Raw genomic sequence first — 11,438 nt, 5'->3', positions numbered from 1 at the left:
CATGATTTCCAGGCTCCTGCCTGGCTTTCTGTAGGGTTTTGGGAACCCTAACTCATGGTTGTATAGCAATCATTTTTCACCGACAACTATTTTTACCAGCCAGTCAAGAATATGCTTAAAAAAAGATTTATCCAGCCCAAGAATATGCTTTTTTGAAAGACTTACGTGCCTGCGAAAATTTGGAAATAAGATTTCCAAAAACTCAGCAATGAAATCCCAAAGTTCTACTATATTCATCCATTTGTGTGAAGAGGGGGTGTGTTTGTGTGCCGTGCATGTGTGGAGGCCCGAACAATTCAGAAGACTAGATTTCCGTAACTGGAACTGGTCAGATTTGGTACCTTTAACCTATGAGCTCAAATCAACTTTTAATGTGTTCTTTTTGTTTGCTTTAAGATGGGCTTGCTGGCAGACCTTCAACCTGTGGTCCTTAAACCTCCTGAATATAGGGATAATGATCTTGTAACACCACACTGAGCCTGGCCCAGCTTCGTGGTACTGCAGAATTCCTGGAAAGCAATATTATAATGTTTCTTATTGTATTATTAGAACCAACAAAAACACCAAGGGTACCGGTTAATTAAATCCAGGGGGCAACCAGCACTTGTCACATAAGCCTTGCGTCCTGAGTTCAATTTCCAGAACCACAAAGTTGTCCTTCGATCTCCCCTTGCAGAGGTCAGAGTGCCCACCCATGTCAAAATACACAAAAATTTCAAATTGATATTAACAAAAATGTAATTTCAATGACCCATTTAAAAAGTCGGGGGTTGGGGTGGCACATTCCTTTAATCCTATCACTTGGGAAGCAGAGGCTGTGATTTTGAGGCCAGCCTGGTCTACAGAGGGAGTTCCAGAACAACCAATAGCAACAGAAAAACCCAGTCTTGAAAAACAAAGTTTTAATGCAAATTCACACAGCACAGGAGAGGTTGGAACAAGAAGGAGTTCAAGACCAGCCATGGCTGCATGAGACTCTGTCAAGACAAGAAACAAAGCAAATTAATAAGTCATACTAGTCAGCATATTCCTAGGTGTGATGGGGAAGATTACCTATGAGAATAATCTGGATTGGGTTAATTGAGGCAGGTAAGACTCATCTAAAATGGAGGTGCCATTGTGAGTGGCTAGCTGAACCTCCTGCTGCATGGTAAAACAGTCTTCAAACTTAATTAGAATTACAATCAGCATAAACAATATCAAGCAAGAAACACGATAAATGTTTCAGTAATTATCCTAATGAGTTTATGTCTTGGATATAAATAACTTGGCCAACTCATGAGAGGAAAGTAACTACAACTATCTAGTCTCCAACCCCAAAGAAGACCCGAGAAGGGAAATAATATTACTTGAGTTGCAAATGAAACTTTGGGTGATTGCCTGGGTAGCCAGTTGTCTCTGTCATTTGATGCACATTTTGGAAGTTGCTTGATTGCACCTCCTGCTTACTCAAGTAATATTATTTCCCTTCTCGTGGACAGTGGTAAGACTGGAAGACGGTGCTGCCTAGGTGGGAAAAGTTGGCCACTTTGGGAGGAGTATGAATGCATGTATATATATATGCCTTCGAACTTGGTTCCTAACTAAAGATGACTTTGGTTATCCTACCTCCACCTCCCATTAAACTGTTTCTTTTTGTTTTACTTTTTGAGATAAGGTCTCTACATAACCCTGGCTGTCCTGGAACTCACTGTGTAGACCAGGCTGGCCTTAAAGACACAGACACCCACCTGCCTCTGCCTCCCTAGTTTTGAGAATAAAGGTTTGAGCAGGCACCACACCTGGCTTCTCAACGATTTAAGTTCTTGTCTATCATTACTGAAAATAGTAACCCCAATAGAGAAGGCCACTTACAGTTTATAGTCAATTGAAAGTCTTTATTCCAGCCAGTTGGGACCACCCAGGGAATTCAGGGACCTGGGTGTGGTCCTGAGTGTCTCTGTCGGTCCGTGGTTTTTTCGTTTGTTTTTTTGAGACGGGGTTTCTCTATAGCTTTGGGACCAGTCCTGGAACTTGCTCTGTAGACCAGGCTGGCCTCAAACTCACAGAAATCTGCTTGCCTCTGCCTCCCTAGTGCTGAAGCGTGCGCCACCACCGAGCCCAATCACCAGTTTTTTAAAGGCAGAAACCACGTCCTTTCACCTCGCTCAGCAGTTGTAGGGAAGTTTTGAAGAAGCAAGTAGTTATAACAAAATCGAAGAAAAGCAGTTGACTGGAGGGGCTTCCGCCCAATCAGGCAGTTCGCTGACGTCTGGGTCCTAGAATAGAGAGTTGGGTAATTGTCTATGGGATTGTCCATCAAGATCAGATTCTAGATAAACCTGAAATTGTCTCAACAAGAATACACGATAGAAGAACTTTTGCACTGTTTTACCCTATCACAGCCTAAAGGCCAGAATGATTGGCGTCTATGATTGGTTCATACTGTTTATTAAGTCTGATGGGCAAACAAAGGTACAAATTTCAGCCTTCGCTATTGCTTGAGGGTGGGGAACCTCGACATTGAGTGTGCCCCCCCCCCTTTATTTGCAAACCGGGGTCACCATCACTCCTGTCACATGCAGGAAATTCAGGGTCGAGCACAAGGCTAGACATGAGGTTTAACAATACTGTTCCCTCGTCTACTCCATGTTCTGACTAATCCTGAAGCTTGGGGATGGAGGCCAGGGGTGTGCAGAAGCGGCCTGGGAGCCGGCTTGCTGGCGGCCGCCGAAGTCTGTCTCCATCTCGCCACCAGGCGGCGCGGGGCAGCAATTTGAGCCCCACGACCTGCGCGATTCCCCGGAGGCCAGCCGGAAGTCTCCTGCGCGACTTCCGGACTTCGACCCGGAAGTGGGCCCGAGCGCGTGGCCGCGACCAAGGCTCCCAGCGGCGTTGGGGGGCGAGGGAGCTGACAGCATGGAGGCGCCGCTGTTGCCGCGCGAGTCCGCGAGGTTCGTGGCCGAGAACAGTCGTGACGTGCTCGTGGACCTCGAGGGCGTGCGCAGGGCGGCCGAGCTGCTGCTGCCCGCGGCCTCGGCGTGGCGTGTGGAGCAGTGGAAGGCCCTGCACGAGCTCAACCCGCGCGGGGCCGACGAGGCGGCGCTCGACTGGGTCTTCGTGGTGGACTCGCTCAACTTCTCCTTCTGGGCGGAGCAGGAGGAGCGCAAGTGTGAGGTGCGCTACGGAGGAACAGCGTACACCGGCTACTGGGCCCTGTGCGCCGCCTTGAACCGGGCGCTCGACCAAGGTGGGTGTGGCCCTTCGTCGCCTGCTGCCTCGGGCGCGCGTCCTGAGGTGTCCCTCCCTCTGCCTAGAGCAAAAGCCCGACCGCAGCGCTCCGGCCACCAGCAGAGGTGGCAAAGCCAGTTTTCTTTTAAAAAAAAGAAAAAGAAAAAAGAAAAGTTACTTTAAGTTGGGCATACTGGCTCCTGTCTGCAATCCCAGCACTCCAGGCCACGGCAGGAGCATCACTATGGTTTCTAGGCCAGCCTGAGCAACGTAGTTTTAGGCCAGTCTCATAGCGAGCAAGACCCTCTCGCAGAAAAACAAATGAAAAATAAACGCCTCCTGAAGAAGAAAAGGACAGATCATAGAACGTTTTATGCAAGGAAAATACACGTGCCACATTGAGTGGTTGAGTAAGCAGACAGCGAGGGGCGGGGTTATTTGTGCGCTTTTGATGCACTTCTGGAGCTCTCATTTGGTTACTTATTCTAGAATTATTTTTCATTTGTATGATTTTTATTTTGGGGTTTTTCCTTTTTCTGTTTGGTTTTTGTGCACCACGTGCATGCAGTGCCCATGGAGGCCACAGAGGGCGTCGATCCCCTTGGACTGCAGTTACAGAACGCCGTGAACCACTGTGTGGGTGCTGGGAATTGAACCCTAGTCTTCCGAAAGACTCACTGAGTAGCCTTGACCGGTGTAGAATTCAGACTACGCTGGCCTTAAACGCTCAGGGATCCCATTTCGAATGCTCAGGTTAGGCCAGCACCACTGCACTCCGTCTTCTTTAACACGAATTTGATTCCATATTGTTTGCAACTTCTCCATCTCTGAATTCGGTCTTTAAAGGGATACCAGTAACCAGCGCCTCCTACTATGCCACCGTGACTCTTGATCAAGTTCGGGATATATTCCGTTCAGATACCGCCGTGCCCATGCCCTTAATAGAAGAGCGGCATCGGATTCTCAATGAAACTGGGAAGATTCTGCTGGAGAAGTTCGGCGGCTCTTTTCTTAATTGTGTACAAAAAAGTGAAAAGAGTGCACAGAGGTTAATGCACTTGGTCGTTGAACATTTTCCTTCTTACAGAGACGAGGCACAGTTTGAGGTGAGTTTGTAGCCGAGGATTTTAGAATGCGCACTAACTCCGAGTTAATGCTTTTCTTGCCAGAGCTGTTTTTAAGGCTAGCCACTTAAAATTTGAAGCTTGCTCACCTTGGACTAGAAGCAGTAACAAAATTTGCGTTTCACACCTGTCACTTTTTGTTTTCCCATCAGTTTTTAACATGTTTCAATCTTAAATAGAATGGCATCACCTGAGGCTAAAGAAAGCAGGATTAGTATTTTAAAAAGTTCACAGAGGGCTGGAGAGATGGCTCAGTGGTTAAGAGCATTGCCTGCTCCTCCAAAGGTCCTGAGTTCAATTCCCAGCAACCACATGGTGGCTCACAACCATCTGTAATATGGGGTCTAGTGCCCTCCTCTGGCCTGCAGGCATACACACAGACAGAATATTGTATACATAATAAATAAGTAAATAAATAAATATTTAAAAAAATAAGTTCACAGAGCTGGATGAAAATCAGAGTGGAATGTATAACAGTTTTTCTCCAGGAAAAAAGCATTTCTTGAAAAGCTTGGTATATATTTTCTTTCTTCCACACTGTTCTTTTATAATATTTGTTCTAGGATACGAAACAGTTGAATGGAAGTACTTTTTAAATGATGACCGTTTGTTTTATGCTCCCACTACACACCTAGGTTTCATTTTTGTAAAATTCCTTTGGAATCCTTGCCGCTGAATATCTTTTGTTCTGATTTCTTTTATGTGTATGAACTGTGAGCTGTCAGCTTCCTGTGCTGTGTGTGCCACCGGCCAGGCCCCTTGCCCCCAGACTCTCCCTCTGGAGCTGTCAGCCCAGATAAACTCTTCCTTTTCTAAACTGCTTCGGGTCGAGGTGCTTTGTCACAGCCCCAGAAGAGCAATGACATCCCCTCCCCCATCCCGAGTTTCTTCCCGTTTTTAGATATGTCTGATTTGTGTATTAATGCATTCATGTTTTGGCTTCCTGTGCATGTGTGCACCACGTGTGCCATGTGTGTGTGCCTTTTGCCTATAAAGTTCAGAAGTGACAGGTTTGGGAACGGCTGTGAGCCACTGTGTGGGTGCAGGGAACCACCTCCTCCCACCCCAAAGTCCTAATGAACATTTGTTCCTTTCATAAAAGTAGGTCAACCTTAAGGTTGGGTAATAGGTTATTTCTCATTGTGAGGGAGTGTTTTGGAGTGTTTTTAGGTATCTTTTTTTGCTGCTTAAAATTTACTTTGGTTTTTATACTTGTGTGTGTGTGTGCATGTGCACACACCCAAGCCTATGTGTACACTGCATGTGTGCCGAGGCACCCATGTGGATGTCAGAGGACAACTTCTAGGAGTTGGTTTTTTACCACTGTGGCGTTCAGGAGGTTGGACTTGGTGGCAAGCCATCTTCAACAGTCCTTTCAGTGTTTTGTTTTGCTATGTTTTTGTGATATTGGGGTCAAATCAGGGCCTCCAGGATGCAGAGGAAGTCCTTTATCTCTGAGCAACACTCCCAACCCTTGTGGACTTTCTCTATGGGATTTGTCCTTAAATTAATTCCAGAGGGCGTGTGGTGGTGCACATATCCAGCCTCCACTCTTGGAAGGCAGATGAGAGGACTGAGTTCCAGGCCGGCCAGGGTGCTATCGTGTGATCTTGTCACACACAAAACTGTATTTATTTATGGTATTTGCTAATTCAGTTATTCTGAGGTGGTAGTTGTATGTTCTGAGAGCTAGTTATGGATTATTTTCAGTAGATGAGCTGCTTTAAAACACGGAGAGTACAGCCACAGGGATCAGACTAGGAATAGATTTTAATTATCAGTATTTTTTGTAATCTATTCATTAGAGGCATTTGGGGGAGGGGCTTTATGAGAGGCTTGAGGGTGGAGAGGGGCTGTAGAAATCCAGACCCAGGTGATCTGATGTCCTCACTGGGGCTGACCTTCCTGACTCCAGGCATCATGCATGCTAGACAAGCACTCACCGAGACATAGCGCTGGTCTGTTACGTAGACTCCTTAAGTTATGGCCACGACCTTATTCTGTGCTTAAATGGAATTGGCACTTTTGTTATGTAGACTCCATACTGACTTTTATTAATTGCCCTGGCTGGATCCTGTCAGTTACATCTTCATCTCTAAATTAAGTGTGTGATTAAAAATCAGCGCTGTGCTTTCTGTAGCCTAGAGGTAATTATCTTCTTCACCCTCCATTATTTATATATGGTTAGTGTGAACTGCGCTCCAGTTAGATGAGCATTCTCTTTTTTCTACTGTGCTTGGAAGTGAACTCAGAACCAGTGCTTCACCACTGGGCCACACCCCCAACCACAGATTCGCATGTTTTCAAAAACAATGCTGCCTACATATAGGAATACTAACTAGCTGAATTATAGTACACGGGCATATATTTATGAATAATATTGAGAGAGTGCTAGAGACTGGAGAGTTAGCTCAGCAGTCCAGAGCTCTCACTCTTCCAGACCAGCGTTTGGCTCCCAGCACCTATGTTGGGCAGCTCACCAACACCCGTGACTCCAACTCCAGGCTATGTGACACCTCTGGCTTCTGCAGGCACCCACACAGGTGTCATATACCATCCCCTACACATGCATATATGCAAATGATTAAGAATAAAATCTTTTTTAAAAAAGAAAAAATACTGGAATCTAGGAATATAGCTCAGTTGGTGGCTATAGCTCAGTGTGTTTATCAGTTGGTAGCTATAGCTCAGTGTGCTTATCAGTTGGTGCCTATAGCTCAGTGTGCTTATCAGTTGGTAGCTATTGCTCAGTGTATTTAGCTTCTGCACATGAAGCCCTGAGTTTGATCCTTCACACTGGAGAGCAAGGGAAGGGAGGGAGAAAAGAAAAGAAAATGAGTACTGAATGCTGAATGGTGTCAAAAGTGAATATTTTGTGTACCTTGGGGTGGTGAGGGGAACAGCCAGGCATAATAGTGCACACCCTTACCCTAGCACTTAGGAGGCAGAGGCAGGCAGATCTCTGTGAGTTTGAGGTCAGCCTGGAACTCTACAGAGCAAGTTCCAGGACAGCCAGAACTACATAGTGAGACCCTGTCTCAGAAAACAAAAAGAAGTTTTAGTGAGAGTGTTAATTAGATACTTTAAAATTTTGTTTTGCTTTGGTTTGAGATAGGGTCTTCTTACTGTGTAGCTCTTGCTGGTCTGGACGCTGTGTAGACCAGGCTGCCCTAAAACTCAGAGATTTGCCTGCCTCTTCTTCCTAAGCACTGGGATTAAACACGTGTTGCCACACCAGGCGAGAATTTTTCTAAACTACATGTTTATTATGTGCTCAGGTCACGGTTGTGTGCTGTACTGCACAGTGAGTGTGGAGGTCAGAGGACAACATTTGGAAGTCGGTTTTACCATGTGAGTCCTGGGAATTGAATTCACCTCATCAGGCTTGGCAGTGCAGACCTTAGCTTGCTGAGCCATCTTGTTGTCAGGTCCTTTTATTTTCTGTAAAACGTTTATATTTATAAATCTTTATCAACAGAATAGGATCGTTGTAGACAGTCTCTCTCTGTCTCCATCGCATGCCCTCTTTAAATAGCATACGGTAAGAATTCAGAAGCTCCAGTGATAAGTATTCTCCAATCACAGGGGAAAAGGATTGCCTTTTACAAGCGAGCCCAGATCCTTGTGGCGGACACATGGAGTGTGCTGGAAGGAAAGGGGGATGGCTGTTTTGAGGACATCTCCAGCATCACCATGTTTGCTGACTACAGACTGCCGCAGATTCTCGTTTACCTTGGAGCCCTGAAATACTCCGACAAGTTGCTGGAGAAGCTTCGCAAAGGTTTGCAGCTTTCTGTCCTTGTTTGCTGCTCTGTGGTTTGTTGCTGAGTCTGTTTGGTTTTTGTTTACAAACAACTCTCCTTTGCTTACAAAACAGCACTGGCTTGAGATCTATGTGCTGGGCGGGGTGGTGGCTTCCTGTACTGAGGAGACAGAAGCAAAGGGTGGGGAGTCCCAGAGCAGCTTGGGCTACAAGGGGAGGGGGAGAGAGAGCCTCTGTTGAGTGGGGCAGGGTAGCACACACACCTTTAATCCCAGCACTCAGGAGGCAGAAGCAGGCAGATCTCTGTGAAGTGGAGACCAGCCTAGTCCACAGAGTGAGTTAGTTCTTGGACAGCTAGGGATACACTGAGAAACCGTGTCTCAAAAACAAAACAAACAAACAAACAAAAAAACCCAAAAAAACACGACTAACAGAAAGGAAAGAGAGGAATAAAACATGCAAGGGTAATTGAAATGAAAACAAAATGGCTTTTCTTGTTTACACTGTGGAATGTAGACATTATTGAAAATTGTGTTTACTTGGTCATTATCATTTCAGACCTTGATAACTGAAATTTAAACTTGTTACATAGAGATGTGTGAAATAGGTACAGTGATTAATGTGTAGTGATTGAGCTGAGTAAATTCCATTGTGATGGAGGTGGCATCAGAGAGAGGAGGATTTACAGAGAGCTTTCTTTCCCAGGCTTACCTATTGCCATGCTTGGGCACAGTTACAGAAGAGTAAGGCTGGGCATCTTACTCGTTGGAATAGGCGGGGTACATTGAAAAGTTCACGTGAGCGTGACTTCTTTTTATAAGAAAATGCCACTTTTGCTGGGCGGTGGTGGCGCAGCCTTTAATCCCAGCACTCGGGAGGCAGAGGCAGATGGATCTCTGTGAGTTCGAGGCCAGCCTGGTCTACAAGAGCTAGTTCCAGGACAGGCACCAAAAACTACAGAGAAACCCTGTCTCGAAAATCAAAAACAAACAAACAAAAAAACAAAACAAGAAAATGCCACTTTCATGCCAATTTACCTCTCAGGTAGAGGAGTTTCTGTTACTTTATTTTTAAAACCAAGTTTTTATAATTGAATCATTTTCTCATGTGAAATAAATGTAAACAGAATTATTATCCATCTAAAGTTCACCAGGCTTTGTGCTGCCTGGAGCAGTCCTTTCTGTCTTTGTGCCTTCACTGAAAAGTAACAAGCTGTTAAATTGTAATGCTCATAGCCGATATAAGTGCTTGATTATTAGATACCTTAAGTTTTATGACAAGAGAAGCATGTGTGTAGGTGTGTGGGCATTCACCTAACTTCAGCTGACCTGTTTTGAGCCAAGGTCTCATGCGTAACCCAGGTGGCCTCAGATTCTCAGCCTTCTGCCACAGCTTCCCAGGTATCCAGGACAGCAGACATGCACCACCATGTCTAGCCCATTCCTGTTTTCAAATGAAGTCATGTGCACAGGTAGCAAAAGGTAGCGCTCCAATGTCATCTTTCCAGGGAACAGAGTTTTTAACCCATTACTGGATGTCTTGTGTAACACAGGAAGCATTTACTGTCTTGCAGTTTCTGTGGTCTGGGAGTCTGGGTTCTGCATAGCTGGGCTCCTCTGGGCAAGGCTGCAGTCGGTGAGAGCAGCCATCTGATCTAGAGCTCTGCGGAGGTGGTGGCCTCTGCCTTGGGGTTACACTCGTCGTTGACTAGGCAGTTTAACCAAATGAGAGTTAAGTTTGATTAACAGAAAAGAAAGGCTTACATTTTGTGCCAGCTTATGAGGCAAAGGAGGTGGAAGAAACCCCATTAGTCTGCATTCTTCCACTGGCCAAGCAACGAGGATGTTGGAGAGAGAGCAGCGTTACTTGACGTTAGAGGTTGGATGCAGCCTGCCAGGCTTCCCATCCCTCAGCTGGCCTCTGGGTACCCTGAATGGTCCTGCCTAGAGCCCAGGACCTGAACAGCACCCAGTGCCATATCTTCATTTAACAAGTTTACTTGAGGAACTAGTGTGTGCAGAGTGTAATAGTTGGTCCTGGAAGGACTGAGACCAGCAAGGCAGACACCCTCTGTCACTGTGAATTTAACTTGTAATCTTGCATTAATGCCGAGGTTTATAAAATGATTTTTTTCTTCCTCTCTTTTAATTATTGCAGGAGAAATGCTCTCAAATGGAGACAAACAAGAGGTGGAAATTAGAGGTTGCTCGATTTGGTGTGTCGAGCTCATCCGGGACTCTCTCCTGGAGCTTCTTGAAGAAAGGGGTGAAAAGCCTCAGGGTGAGATCAACTCCATTCTTCTGGATTATCACTTGTGGGACTATGCCCGCGACCACAGGGACCACATGAGAGCAGTCCCGTTTCACCGTACCCGCTGCATTTATTACTGACCCGCGTGTGGACGGATCCAGGGGAAAGACTTGCACTTTTAGATCTTGCGGTCATTTGCACAATTTTGATTTGATAGAAAGACAAAAATTATAGGAATAGGTAATTGACTATCCAGTCTTTGTTTCTGTTTTTTTTTCTTGGCATATCATTGTGTATCCCCATAATCATACTGCATAATCTATAATGATAATATTCATGTCTTTAGTTGGTAGCTTTTCTCAACTTGTAGTCATTTTCTTCCTCTTCCCCTTTTTTGTGTTTTATGGCCCTGGGGATCAAGCCTATGTCTTGTGTATGCCAGGGAAGTGCTCTACCACTGAATCACGTGCCCATCTTAGTTATTGACTATGTGTTATAGTAATTTAATATTAGATAGAGATAGTCTTTGGTATATGACTATTGCTTTTAATTTTTTTTTTAAATGTATGCAGCGAGTGTTCTGCCTGCAGGCCAGAAGAGGGCACCAGATCTCATTATAGATGGTTGTGAGCCACCATGTGATTGGTGGGAATTGAACTCAGAACCTCTGGAAGAGCAGCCAGCCTTCTTAACCACTGAGCCATCTCTCCGGCCCCTAAACTATTGCTTTTTAAAAAATAACTTAGAATTTATATACATATATTCCCAGTACTCAGAAGGTGAAAGCTGAGTTTTAGGCCATCCTGGATCATCTTAAAAATCAAAAACAAGTGCTAAAGAAACATTTGCTTCTCTTGCAGAGGACATGTTCGGTTCCCAGCACCCATCCTGGGCACTAACAAGTACCAATAACTCTAGCCGAGCTCTCCTCACCACTATATTCTTACAGTAACCATGCAAACCAGGGAGAGCTGCTGCGTCAGGCACCTCACTGCCATCTGCTGGACACTTGTGGCAGCGACTGGGTGTGCAAAGGTCTGACCTGAGCAGGACACAGCTTCCACTAAGTAGCTGGTGCCTGTCCCTCCTTG

General features: G+C 45.4%; 1 protein-coding gene across 1 annotated transcript; it reads left to right on the top strand.

The window, feature by feature from the left end:
* Positions 1-2,833: 2,833 nt before the first annotated feature.
* LOC121443910 (queuosine salvage protein-like) lies at positions 2,834-10,598 on the top strand. Its single transcript, XM_041645668.1, has 4 exons — positions 2,834-3,229; positions 4,057-4,316; positions 7,920-8,115; positions 10,255-10,598. The coding sequence occupies exons 1-4, from the start codon at positions 2,899-2,901 to the stop codon at positions 10,485-10,487; spliced, it is 1,020 nt and encodes a 339-aa protein (XP_041501602.1). The 5' UTR covers positions 2,834-2,898; the 3' UTR covers positions 10,488-10,598.
* The last annotated feature ends 840 nt before the right edge of the window (positions 10,599-11,438 follow it).

Source organism: Microtus oregoni, unplaced genomic scaffold, assembly GCF_018167655.1.
Source record: "Microtus oregoni isolate MIOR12 unplaced genomic scaffold, Mior012 000114F_ref0000099, whole genome shotgun sequence".
NCBI lineage: Eukaryota > Metazoa > Chordata > Mammalia > Rodentia > Cricetidae > Microtus > Microtus oregoni.
The sequence above is the reverse complement of the archived record's forward strand: the minus strand, read 5'-3'. Positions and strand labels throughout refer to the sequence as shown.